The 12659-nt window shown below is 41.7% G+C and overlaps 1 protein-coding gene across 2 annotated transcripts in view; it reads right to left on the bottom strand.

Annotated features, from left to right (window-relative positions):
- The window catches only part of LOC128754012 (phospholipid phosphatase-related protein type 5-like), a 28035-nt gene extending 15665 nt beyond the window's left edge, over window positions 1-12370 (bottom strand). For both annotated transcript variants that reach the window (XM_053856290.1, XM_053856289.1), the window contains exons 1-2: window positions 12003-12370; window positions 8203-8313 (exon numbers count right to left, since the gene is read on the bottom strand). In XM_053856290.1, the coding sequence (XP_053712265.1) occupies window positions 8203-8313 (111 nt within the window). In that variant the 5' untranslated portion in view covers window positions 12003-12370. The remainder of the gene's footprint in view (window positions 1-8202; window positions 8314-12002) is intronic.
- Between the last annotated feature and the right edge of the window lie 289 nt (window positions 12371-12659).

Genomic DNA, 12659 nt, shown 5'->3' on the forward strand with positions numbered 1-12659 from the left:
GGGAGAGAAGTGTAGGTAGGTGGGAGGAAGATCATGAGCGAGGGCCAAATAACCATCGCTGGTAAAAAAACATTCGAGCTTGTCCTCATCCCACAACTGAGCCATCACACTGCTCTGTCAATCAAGGAGCTCCAGCAAACACACACGCTCACAGGACAGCTACTCTGTCATTAAAAACATACCTGTTATACCTACTCCCTAATTTTAGGAGCACGTCATCGCATGTGACAGATCTGTCTACTCCTGCGGAGAATGAAAGGTTAATTGGGATTTTATCGTGTTCCCGTCACGCATGCCGGAGCAAACATTTGGCTGCAGCCTCAGTTCATTTCAATATTCATGAAGGTCCAAGTGTCAAGTTTAGAGAGTCTAGCACAACCTGCTCAAGTCACCTTGAACCATATATTTGCATATAAACACAGGACTGGCTGCAGAGAACAACTATTGTAGCCGCGCACAGCCACCTGGTGACACTCAGGTCCAAAGTAATTCTGGGAGACATATTTAACATGCATTTGCACTTCTGACAGCTTTCATATGTGTGTTTGAAGGAGGGAAATGGACCAATGGCCTTGTTTCCTGAACATACAGGAACACTCTGCTTATCAGCTGACCAGCCCATAATGGCCTTCTTTCAGTTAAGCAGCTGCATCAGCTTGGACACACACAGCCTTGAATGAAGGCCCCTATCCACCTGCCCTGGGTGGGAGGTAGAACCACATCTGCGCTGCACTTCACCACATCGTCATGCTGAACAGCTTTTCCTGTGATTTGCATTCATGTTTCAGCTTTTAGGAGAGTATGAAATGAGCATGATGAACAAGGGGTTAGCCTTTGATTTCAATAGCAAGGTTACTCTTATCCCTTCATGTTTACATTTACATTACATTTTGTTACCTTGAAGCATCATATATATATATACATATATATACAGAACCTTTGTAAGTGCAGGAGTTCCTGGTCCACTGATCCCACTGATGCACAAGACACGTGGCAGCTAGGATGATAACAACAACAACAAACATGGAGGAATCCCTGAACAAAAGCAAACAAAAGCATCTGTTTGCTTTTGTACATGGATGTTTTTGCTACACAATGGCCAGGGTTTCCACTACTCTGAATGTACTTGAAATTCTTATAAAATTGAAATTCTTATACAAATATTTTCAAGACATTAAAAGAGCTTTAGTTTAAATAAGGTGATATAAAAACTTGAATATATCCACCATCGTGAGTTATTGTGCTAAACTGATGCAAAATAACCAATCTTTGGTTATTTAAATGTATGCATGGGTCCATCATTTGATTCAGTAATACACCAAATTCAAGTGAAAAATGTGACTTCTTGTGGCAAATATTCTTACACCATTAAACTGTGATTAATTGAGATAAATTAATCACAAAATACATTCGCTGCATCCTTGTATAGGCCACAGGGTGTGTGAAAAATGTGATGGCTAGTCTGGAAATTACTTTCATTTTTTAGATCACGATCAATGTAATGGCACCAGAACAAGTGCCACACTTGTTCTGGTGGTTTAACATGGCATAACATCACTGAGAAGGTCTACAGGGGTTGGACAAAGTGTGTTTTGGTTGAATTGCTGACAAGAAATCTAACGGCAGTTGTGACATTTTCAGAAAAAAAAGTAATATCAAAGACATGTTAAACTGTTCACACTCGAAACACGCAAACATTTAATCTTGCCCAACAGTAACATGCTCCACTGTTAAAATCTGTCAAATTCATTTCAACTAGGGACAGTTCCCACAAACATTTGGCTGATTTGACTGAAGCGGCTTCAGTATTCCACTGATGGTAATTTTATCACATCTTAACATCCAACTGAGCAGCAGCGAGACGATCACAGATGAAACGCTATTGTAGATAGAAACAAAAGAAAACTCTATGCCCAAGACGGCACTTTGATCTAAGTGTCACAGCCATAATAATTGTCACAAGAATGGAGGGAGGGAGGAAGAGCGTTGGAATTCAAATCAAATGGAAAAGCCAGATGGCACAAAAGTCAACTTACAAAGTCAGAGTTGTTTACAGGGTGCACAGAAGGGGCTTGTATGGAGATGGCAGGCCCCCCGCTGAGGGTGCCAACTCTGCTCAGGGTGCAGTGTCACATTGGACGCACCAGGGATCTTAATGGCCTCTGTTTAGGCTGCTTTATTACCTTTCAAGATGTGTGTGTTTGTTGAAGTCAAATTCATTCCAACAATGTGGCCTAAAAAACAGTGCACTCAAAACAACACGCACCTCTGATAAAGTGAATATCATTTGTGTGGCGATTAATAACTACATTTGTGTATCCATGCTTATTGTAAACATTTAAGTAGCAGCCACCTTCACCAGAGAAACAGAGAAAAAAATGCTGATCTGAATCATGTGATGATGGCCTTTTCAGTCTCCTTCCAGGGAGTGGAACAGGGTGTCAGATGAGTAGAACTGCCAAACCACCTGCATGAAATTCACTGCCTGCCATAAGGCACACGCGCTTATAACAAATGGGCTTCACTGCCTCCTAGCGTCACAGTGTGTTATTGCAATGAGAGAAGAGATGCATGACAGGAAAAGGAGGAAAAGTCATTCACTCATTGAATTCAGACTGGATTCTTTGTTCTGGTATTAAGACCGTGACAGTGATTAAAATAAATAAACAACTAAAACTCACTGTTCTCAGAGAGCAACAATCGCTCCTGTGCAGTTCCTCATCGTTCTGAGCATGACTGCTTCAGCAATAACTGTAAAGGACAGTGTTTTCAGGCTCCAAAAATTCGCCCACATAGTAATTTTAACCTCCGGCTGCCACTGCTAATGGTACAGAAATGAACAATCAACAAGAGTTGAACAGAATCCCGCCATCCAACAAACAAACCCCCACACTGCACGCATTACCGCAGCTGATAAAAGCTCACATGCAACAGAGCATTATTTAAAACTGTCTTTGTCTCGTCTTGTCTTTGATCGCCATTATGAAGTGAAGGCAGGGAGACGCTGCACTTTCAAACCACGAGCTGGTTTTATCAAACGTGGCAGTGGTTGGAGAAAAACATCAGTCGGAATCTTAGCCTTAAGCTGACCACTTTACAGGGCTCACTCTGAGAGACGAGATATTATCCGCCTTCATGTTTTCGCCTGGTCTGTGCTGCTCCTCGTTCTCAGTAGTAACGTGAATCACTTGAAGGAGAAACAGCCCTAATCATCATCTAAGTGATCCACAAGACCAGCGTAAACACTGTTAATGGACGCCTAATAAAGGCACTTTGAGAGGTGACCTCACTTATGAAAACAACTGTAGTACACCAACAGACACAGAATAATAGGAAGCTCAGAGGTTAATCAGTAGGTCGGTTCAGTCAGATCTATACTTACATGCGCACGTTAAACACCTGATGTTATCATGAGAACCAGACAGTCAGTGGTGTCAGCGGTTCACGGGGAAGCTTACCATCATGTTATAAGGTAAGCAGCAGTGTTCTTGACTGCTTAAGACTCTCTTCATACCTGGATTGCGCACACAATAGGCTTAAAAGTGTGACATCACTGAGAGGAAAAAATGCAATGTATCATGGGCTCTGAGCGTTCTGCGCTAAACATGTTGCAAATACTATTAATTGTTTCCGAAACCAAAAAAAATTGTTGAGATTTTCCTCATATCCAATGTGGAAGCATCAAAATAAGATTAATGGTTGAACAATTGAATAAATAACTTCACTGGGTCAGGTCAAGCTAGAAATTAATGTTGGTTCAGTCATGATATTCTTCTTCTTCTTTTCCACAGCAGTGTGCGAGGAGAGATCATCTGGTGTATCCACTTTCACTTAATTTGTCTGGAAACATTTTAAAACAAATGAATTATCTTCTGTAAATAGTCATGTCATCAGTGCCTGATGCTTAAATAACAGGCATGTTCAGAAATGTTATTTCAAGGTGTGCTGTGTGGCGTAGCTTCAATAAAAAAAAGGTTGAGCCAGACTCCATTACAAGGTGATAAGCAGAACGGCAGAGGGCATTACACGTCCTTCATGCACCTCCTTCACAGCCACCCTTAAAAGGCAGAGTTCTTCTCGAGAGTGTTTTAGTCAAGACTGGAGACAGAGCATACGGAGACCAAGAACAATGAGGGGGTGAGACCAAAACCTGGACCAAACAGAATACAGAATTACAGGTAGCCATTTTTTCCTAAATAAATCAAGAACTGGAATGATTTATTGGACGTTCTGTTTTTCGCTTGGTCTGCACCTCACCCCCTTAGTCTGCTTTGGTCTCAACACAGTCTTGACAACCACACTACTCCTTGACTGGCGACGATGGAGTGCTGATACTGCATGTCGCAGTTCAACACATGGCTGACAAAAAAAGAAAAAAAAAAGGTGGCCTCCCCCTAAGAGGTGAAAGCCCTGGATAGGGCTGCCCTACGCTCGGCACAATATCTCACTTACTCCATGTACATTATATATGAATGCAGAATTGACAGTTTTAAAGTCGAACTTATCTCATACTTAATGACCTTTTAATGGTTTGAGCCAGTGGGAGGAAAGTGTCCACCAAGCACAGGGTGAACATACAAAATTCACCCACACATGACCTTTTGTGACTACACTACAGTGCAAATGATGGGTTCAAAAAAATAAAAATCACTTGGTTCGGTTCGAATCTCTTCTCTGAAAACCTTGCGGAAATCCACAGTTGCAAAACTGGGATAATCACTGGCGTAGAGCAGTCAGGGTGTGCGTTTCCCAACACTATTGAAGAATGTGTTTCCAAGGCAGTCGGAGATGGGGTTTAGTTGCCACATTGGAAATATCTGAAATAAAACATTTTGAGAACAGAAACAACAGATTCAACAAAAACACCGCCTGCAGGTAGAAGATGTACCGAGGCAGTCTGGAACGGGGATGAAAGTTGAGGCACACACTGAGAGAGACTTTGTAGTGAATAACTGGTGGCCTGGTGCAGTTTAGATACAGTGCAGCAGCTCAGCAGAAGAATGCCACAGGCCTTGGTGCTCAGATGAAAACACCTCAGAATATGGCGACGGTTTGACATCAACATAGTTCTGCAAAGTCTCGCAAAACCAGTGCATAAATTCAAACCACATTCAAGCTGATCGGTTAAAGAAATGTTTAGAAAATCTCATAATATCAATAAGTAAAGATTGAGCGGCTATTCATGTAATTAATGCGATGACTTCGGTTAGACCTCATGACATTGAGGTCCAAGACTCTTTAGACAGGGAATTGTCTGCTCAGTGCAATTGAAAAGAATCTTGCCATCACACAGAGAAGTTGGATTCGGCCGAGCTCAGGGTCAGATCATAGCAGCCTTCAGCCAGCACGTTCACTGTTTGAAAATGACTTTTTAAAGAAGATCTAGTGGAGAGTCAGTGTTTTCCCTGGCGCCACACTCTGTGTACGCAGCTTCACCACAGGACAACGGCACCGGCTGCTGCACCATGCTGTGTAAACATGAAAGAGGATTGTAAGGCTGGAAAGGCAACAAAGAGTGGGGGAATGACTGCTTATCAGCTTTCTTCACAGTCTTACCAATGTCAGAATTTGGTTGTAATTAAATCAAATGTTTGTTTGAACAAGAACTGATGACACCAGTTGAGACATCTCAATGGAAATAAGTGGGGAGGAGAGGCAATGGCAGTGAAAAAAAGGAGGATCACGTTCAACGATAGCAATGAAACTGACAGCCGAAAAGTATGTGGAGGAAATAATAACAAGGGGGAAAAGCTGTGACTGAATGGCATAACATGGCTTTAGAGCAGCTGGTAATATAAGAAGAAAGGACTGAGTGCCCGCCGGGTAGCTGTGCTGCAGTGAGACGCTCTTAACATGAACACCGCAAAAGAAACCGCCACTAAGTGTACAGACCATGATATCCTTATTGAACATTAAAGATTTATAAATAGCATTCTTTTGGGTAGCGCACACTCCACTGAGGAGTCAGGGCCTTAGGTGCAAGGCATGTATTTTAGTTTGACATTAGCAAAGGTCAAGGACAAAATGAAGCGAGGAGACTGTTTTCTAGCTTGTGGTAGCATGACCAAGCACCTCCAGTACACATTTCAAGAATTTAAAAATAAACAGCATTGGAATAAATACAATTAAGACCTTAAGACCAAGCTCTTGAGTAAATGATCATTTCAGGGCTATGTGACAAAGAAATGTTTGTCAACTTACAGTAGCACCAAATAGATGGGAGATTCAATCAATGGCAACAAATCTCACATACTAATAGAGAAAATTTAATTTTAAATGTTTGTAATTACAAACTGAACTCATATTAATTTAAGGTTAACAAAGTGGGAACCTCACTCCGCATTCACTGAGCACGAAACTAGACAAAGACTATGTTCAGGTTTCAACCAATTAAAAATATGAATCACAGACCCATTTAGAGCAACTTAAATAAACCTGTTGGGACAAAGAACAAAACTGACCCACTTGTCATCTTGGCAAGACGTCTGCTGCTGCATTTTAACTGTTAGTGTAACAGCAAACCATGTGACGTCTCCCTCAGTTGATATGGTTCTCCTCATTCTTGTAGTGGTCAGTATAAAGTTTTACAAGACTGAAACGTGTTCATTGGTGGTTTAGGATGTGACAAAGGCATCGTACAGTATCGGATTCTGACGGACATCAAAGTTTATGATCCACGACGAGTCTTTAAAAAAGCTTCTTGACTAAGCATGAGTGCTTCTCCACATAACCGGTAGCTGGTCAAGTCTGTGAAACTTCCCATAGTGAAACGTCAGCTGCACCGGGAGACTGCCATCTTGAAAAACAAACCTACTCTACAGGGCCTTCATGGCAGAGTCCTCAGCAAAGGCAAATGCATGCACCTCTCCTTGACAGTCAAAAGCAAACAATCCAGTATATGCTGAAGTGACACTTCATCTCGGCAAAATGGTTGAGAACTTGAAGGCTTAACAGAGCCCTATAACGCATATACATTTTGGAGAATTAGTATCGACATTTTACTTTTAGGCTCATTGAAAGATACTAATCCTTGTGTCGACCGACTTTCCAGAGCAAGTGTGACACAATTAAAGGCCATTTAATCTAATCTAATCTGATTATTTGTTCTTGTTTTTGGTTCTGTTTTAGTTTTCTGCATGCAGTTCTTTAAGTAAAAAAAATATGGTAAATTCATCCCAACAAAATGCCAGCTGGTCTCAGACAGGGACATCCAGCCATGGAAATCCAGGCCCTGAAATACATCTCTGGCACAGAGTTGTTAGGATTGTTGTGGTATTAGAGACCCATAAAGAGTGTACTTGATATTCTGAACAAGATTAATTGTCAATGAAGGCAACATCACCCAGAAAAAAACATCCAAATATGCCTGATCTGACAAGACAGCTCCAACATAAAAAAGAAAACATTTAATATGCACTCTAAATAGTGAAAAAAAGCCCTGAAAAGCTTGATGTCTAAACATAATAGACAGCCTGACACATAAAAGCATGCAGCAGGCCTTGTAGAGGTGCACAAAAGTACGCAGGGAGAGGAGATCATATTTAGATCGTCTCCGGAGGATGAGGGAAATAAACGAAATTGAAAACAGATCAGTAGAAAAATAAGTACCCATAAAACATTGACATTTTCAAATCGAAATGCAGTTGTGTGCAAACATGTTTTTTGGCACGCGGCAGCACGGAGGACACAGAGCCATTAAGCGTGTCAGCGGTGGCACGGGATAATTGAGTCTCCGATTCTAATTAGCCAGGTTAATTAATAAATCCAGCAGACTCTGCCAGTGCCGCAGCAGGTCATTTAAGGCTTAGCCAAGAAGAAGGGGAGCCGTGGGAAGAGCACACAAGCGAAAGAAGGAGATTATGAGTGAAAGATCACATCGGAACAAAAGCCCCTGAAATAACTCTTCAGTGTTCAGATGAATGCTGCGACTAATTGACGGATGAGTGCTGGAAAAATGACTCCTTTCAAAATGACTAAAGGACGCGTTGGGATTCAGGAATGACATTCCGTTACAGCTAAGAAACTGCTTTCCAAAATAAAGTCCAGACGAGTTCTATTTAAGCACTGTAATCCTGTTCTGCGATGATGGCTGCCACACATTTGCTGGCTGCGCTGCACTAACTTTAAGAATAGACACGCGGTTTTCCACAGTCTTTTGAATAAAGCTTTTTTTAAAACCATTATCATGAAACAGTCACTCACCTCCACGAGAAGGAAGCAGGGCACAATGTAGGTGCTGGTTTTCTGATGACCCCTCTCCCCCGGAAACTTCCTCATCTCTCTCCTTTGTGCTGAAATTCGACTGTCAATCATCTATAAAGAGCAAAGGTATCAATGTTAACAGAGAGCGAGATATATAATCACTAAAAGTTGAAGGCTGTGGATGAACGCTGTTTTAGTTATGCCTCTAAAATATATATTGAGTAGTCGCAAGCATTTTGTACTGATAAGAACTCTGTTCTTTCTATGTTTTAGTCACCAAAACATAGCAGACTTTTCCTACAAGCATAGCGTAGTAAGAGATGATGTGCAACTTGACTAAAATGCTCCCCACTAAACTGACTGAAGGCACATTTATGCCCAACATTACTTAGGGGATCCGTATGGAGCCTTTCGTCCGTATTCCTACACATTTCCACAAAGCTTTCATACACAGACCAAACGGAGCAGCACCACTGGAAACTGTGGGGGCAGTGTTACTGCTTCCACCCGATAAGTAGCTCTAGTAAGACACGAAGAAGACATAACAATAGCGGAAATTCTCCATCCTCCAGTCGTGATATATTTAATGGCCTCAGTGACCACCGCTTCCTACAACGCTGCCTCCATTTCATCTTTTGTCCTAGAGGTACATTATCAATACATCTTCCACAGTTACCATGTTAGTTTTGGAGTTTGCTGTCAGACACTTTTGACTCTGGGCTTCTTCCTCACAGTAACAGTAAGATAGATTGCAACGGATGGGTATAATTTTGTACATAAAAGGAGCATAAATTGGCGTTGATGTGCTACAAAAATGGCCACACATATTAGTTTGACAACGTGTGGCCGAAAACCACATCTCTCAACTACAATTTGTTGCGACTTACCGGTGATTGAACTATATCTGTAATGTGCAGCATCAAGGAATTCAACTACCTTTTGGGTAATTTCTCCACGGGTAGAAATGTAGTTTGTTCCAGCTACTGCCAATATAGCTTTACAACCAACTCTTGCAAAGTAGCTTCAAAGTCCGGTGCTAGTGTGTGTGTTGAGGAAAAAGAAGCCATATAACATGCATCTGTATAAGTGTGTCTGTTCACAAACACTCTCTTTCTTCTGAAGAAAATTTAGAGGCAGCAGCTTGAAATACTAAATAAAAAATTTATCAAACCCGCCTTTATCCATGAACATCTCCAAAAGACACTGTCGGTGAGGACGTTGGTGATTCATGAGACAAAAATCGATTTTTATCTATGAAGTTTTGTTGAATGAGGGTTAAGGAGCTTTGGATGCCATGTATGAGACTCAACTACTGAAGAGAAAAAAAACAATACACACAATAGGGCTCCTTTACGTAACTCAAGGTAACACTTTCAAGGTCAGTCCAATTTTCTCCCAAACACCAGCCAATCTGCAAAATTAAAGTTGTATCACAATATATATATTTTTTAAATCACTCACTCGTAACAAATGCAGACTGCAGAAACATAAATAACTTTCCAATGAGGTTACAAATGTCCTTAACAAAAGAAAAACAATTAAAAAACAGTTGAAGTTCAATGTTTCAGAGTAATCCGGTCTATTCATCAAGTGTCAGTCTACCGTCTGAGACAATAAAACAATATTTTGTTGACCTTAACCAAGGACAGAACAACACCTGTCCACAGGCATTAGTTTCACTTTGAGCATTGCATTTTACTACGTCTTAACCGGATGCTAGGCTAAGTGATTTGTTCAAAGAGACAACACAGGTAGGCATTTGAAGGAATCAGGTCGCATGAGGAATGGGAGGATGGCGTTGAGGAGAGAGGAAGAAGAGCTGAGGCAAAGGAGCGATGATCAAAAACAAAAGCCTGCCAGAAGAAGATAACAGAGAGAGACAAAGTCCTGATGCAGACTTTGGAGACTCTTCTGAGGTAATGAGGGTTTGGCGGGTTCCGGCAGACTCAGCAGCAGAAATTTATAGCACAGTGGGCTATGGGAGTGTCAGAGGCAATGATTGTAACTAAGCAAAAAGAGGTTGTCAAAAAATGTATTGGCGCTATGTAGCTAGCAGCATCAGCATGGAATGGAATATGATGTGACGGACTGTGGGAAAGACAGGTGAAGAAATCTCTGCACCAGCAGAGAGATGAGCGGAAGGAGAAGCCATTGGAGGAACAGTGGAAAAGCAGTAAATGGAAATTTGTAAAGACAAATGATGCAGGAAGAATTGAAGGAATTAATAAATGAAACATGGACATTCCGGAAAAAAAAACGAAGACTGGAAAATAAAATGGAATGGGATGCAAAAAGCAACTATCCTAGAGATCCTAGTCGAAATAAGACATGTAGTGACATAAGACATGACAGAGTGTGACATGTATGGGTTGATGAACATGCCGACCTGTCTGACTGTAGCGTTGGGAATAGTAACAAAAAAAATGCTGAATTTTTAATTGTTAATTGCTAATGTTACATCTTTGCATCTTTCTGTCGCGGTCAATACATAGTTCCAGAGCTTCAGACATATCTGGTCTTAACAGCGGATTGTGCTAAGTCATGTCATCATAGAAGAATGAAGTCATGACTGAAACCACCAGCGACTAATAGTAATAGTGGATTATTGTCGACTATGTGGACTGGTCGTTGCCCCCAGATGAATGTGGATAAGCAGTAAAGGAACAAATGAGACAGGTGAAGGTGGGGATTAAGAGAAGGCTACAAGAGGAAGATGCCAAAATAAACAAAGTGGTGAACATAATGCACTAACATACACTAAGGGATTTTCCCCCACTGAAAGAAATATATAAGAACTAGAACAGTTGTGGAGTGGTAGAGCAAAAACATCAGGATAAGATGGGATGGAATCAATGGACATAATTAAGCAGAGACAGAGGAGACATTCTCCAGATTGGAAGCCATGCGAGAGTGAGGAATATGATATGATATATTCTCTGCCAGAAGAAATGGAAACTGATAATACAAGGAGGAGTTTGTTGTGCACTCAGCACGACAGATCACACTCTGGACTGATTCTCGTCACTTGCACTGATGAAATACACTGCGCTCAGGGCAGCTTGGCAGGCAAGGAATGTCGCGTTGGATTCTCAGAGCAAAAAGTACTCGCCAATACACCTTTCCTAAAAATCATGTTTCATTTCGTAACCGCAGGACCTCGGAATAATACAAAGAAGAGAATGATACAAATACGACAATCTGTCGAAGAGAGGAAAATTGCAGTAAAGAGGTTTTAAAATACTGTATAATCCACTCTGCTCCTTCTTGTGTACTGTACAGTATGTTGTTATATGATGAACCTCCCTCTAAACAATCCCCAAAAGCATCAGTACGTGGAGGCACTGTAAGAAATACTCACTGAATTAATACTGACTTATTATGATCAAAGTCTGCTTAATATTAAACAGAAAGTATTGTACACACTATCATACACAGCAAATTGCTAAATGATAGCTTGTTATACATGCACTGAGCCAGCAAAAAAAAAAAAAAAACCAACATGGCCCCAAAGCACCTTCACCAGATCTGTGCAAACAACTGGTCTGGAGATCAGAATGATATGACTGGTTCCACTTGTCACACTACAAGAAGGGCTGTGCTGAAGAGTGTCTGTGACGGAGTCAGCAGTGAAAGAGCTGGGGAAGGGGGTGGGGTGGGAGGGCAGTCACCCCGCTGCGCTGCACCTCAGGTTCATCAATGTGGGTCACAGCATGCATCATCCAATAAATATGCAAAGAGAATCCATTACGCACTGGTTCACAGTGTTTTCAAACAGATAACAAGAGTGATCTGAAGCTTACCTTATGCTTCGTTGGCGCTCAGGAATATTTGCTCCTCATTCCAACGTCTCTTGGTCTTACAAGCTCTTTTCTGTTCTTGCCTCCCTCAAAGCAGAACCACCTCTCACTTCCGCTGCTCCACTACTGAATACCCTCAGAACTGAGCGCGGAGAGGAAAAAAAAGAGAAAAAAAAAAAGCAATTTCAAGCCACTGCTAGACAACCTTCCTCCAGCCAGGCGAGTCCACATCCGTCTGCGCTCTATTCATGACACACAGCTTAATATCAAGGTCTTCAAAAGCACTTCAAGGCTAATTAGACAAGTGACTAGATGCACAAGCTCTGTGCAAGAAGTCCCTCAGAGCGGTAGATGATGCATACGAGGAGAGAGGGAATGGAGGGGAAGGGAAGGGGAGCGAGTATTTCTGAGCATCTGAGGAGGAGAGGCTGCGAAGAGGAGGAATACAAAACAAGGGCTGTAAGAGGGAATAAGAGAGAGAGACAGTGGGAGTAGAGGCTAAAAGAGCCATCGAATACATGCAGGGACATGAGAGGGGGAGAGTGACAGAGTGTGACAGGAGGTGAAGACAGCACAGGCGCTAATACGGAAAGCACCACAAGTATGGACATGGCTGGAAAAGGAGAGTTGAATTCATGGTGGCAGAAATACACTGTAAAT

This window comes from Synchiropus splendidus, chromosome 2 (assembly GCF_027744825.2).
Source record: "Synchiropus splendidus isolate RoL2022-P1 chromosome 2, RoL_Sspl_1.0, whole genome shotgun sequence".
Lineage (NCBI taxonomy): Eukaryota > Metazoa > Chordata > Actinopteri > Syngnathiformes > Callionymidae > Synchiropus > Synchiropus splendidus.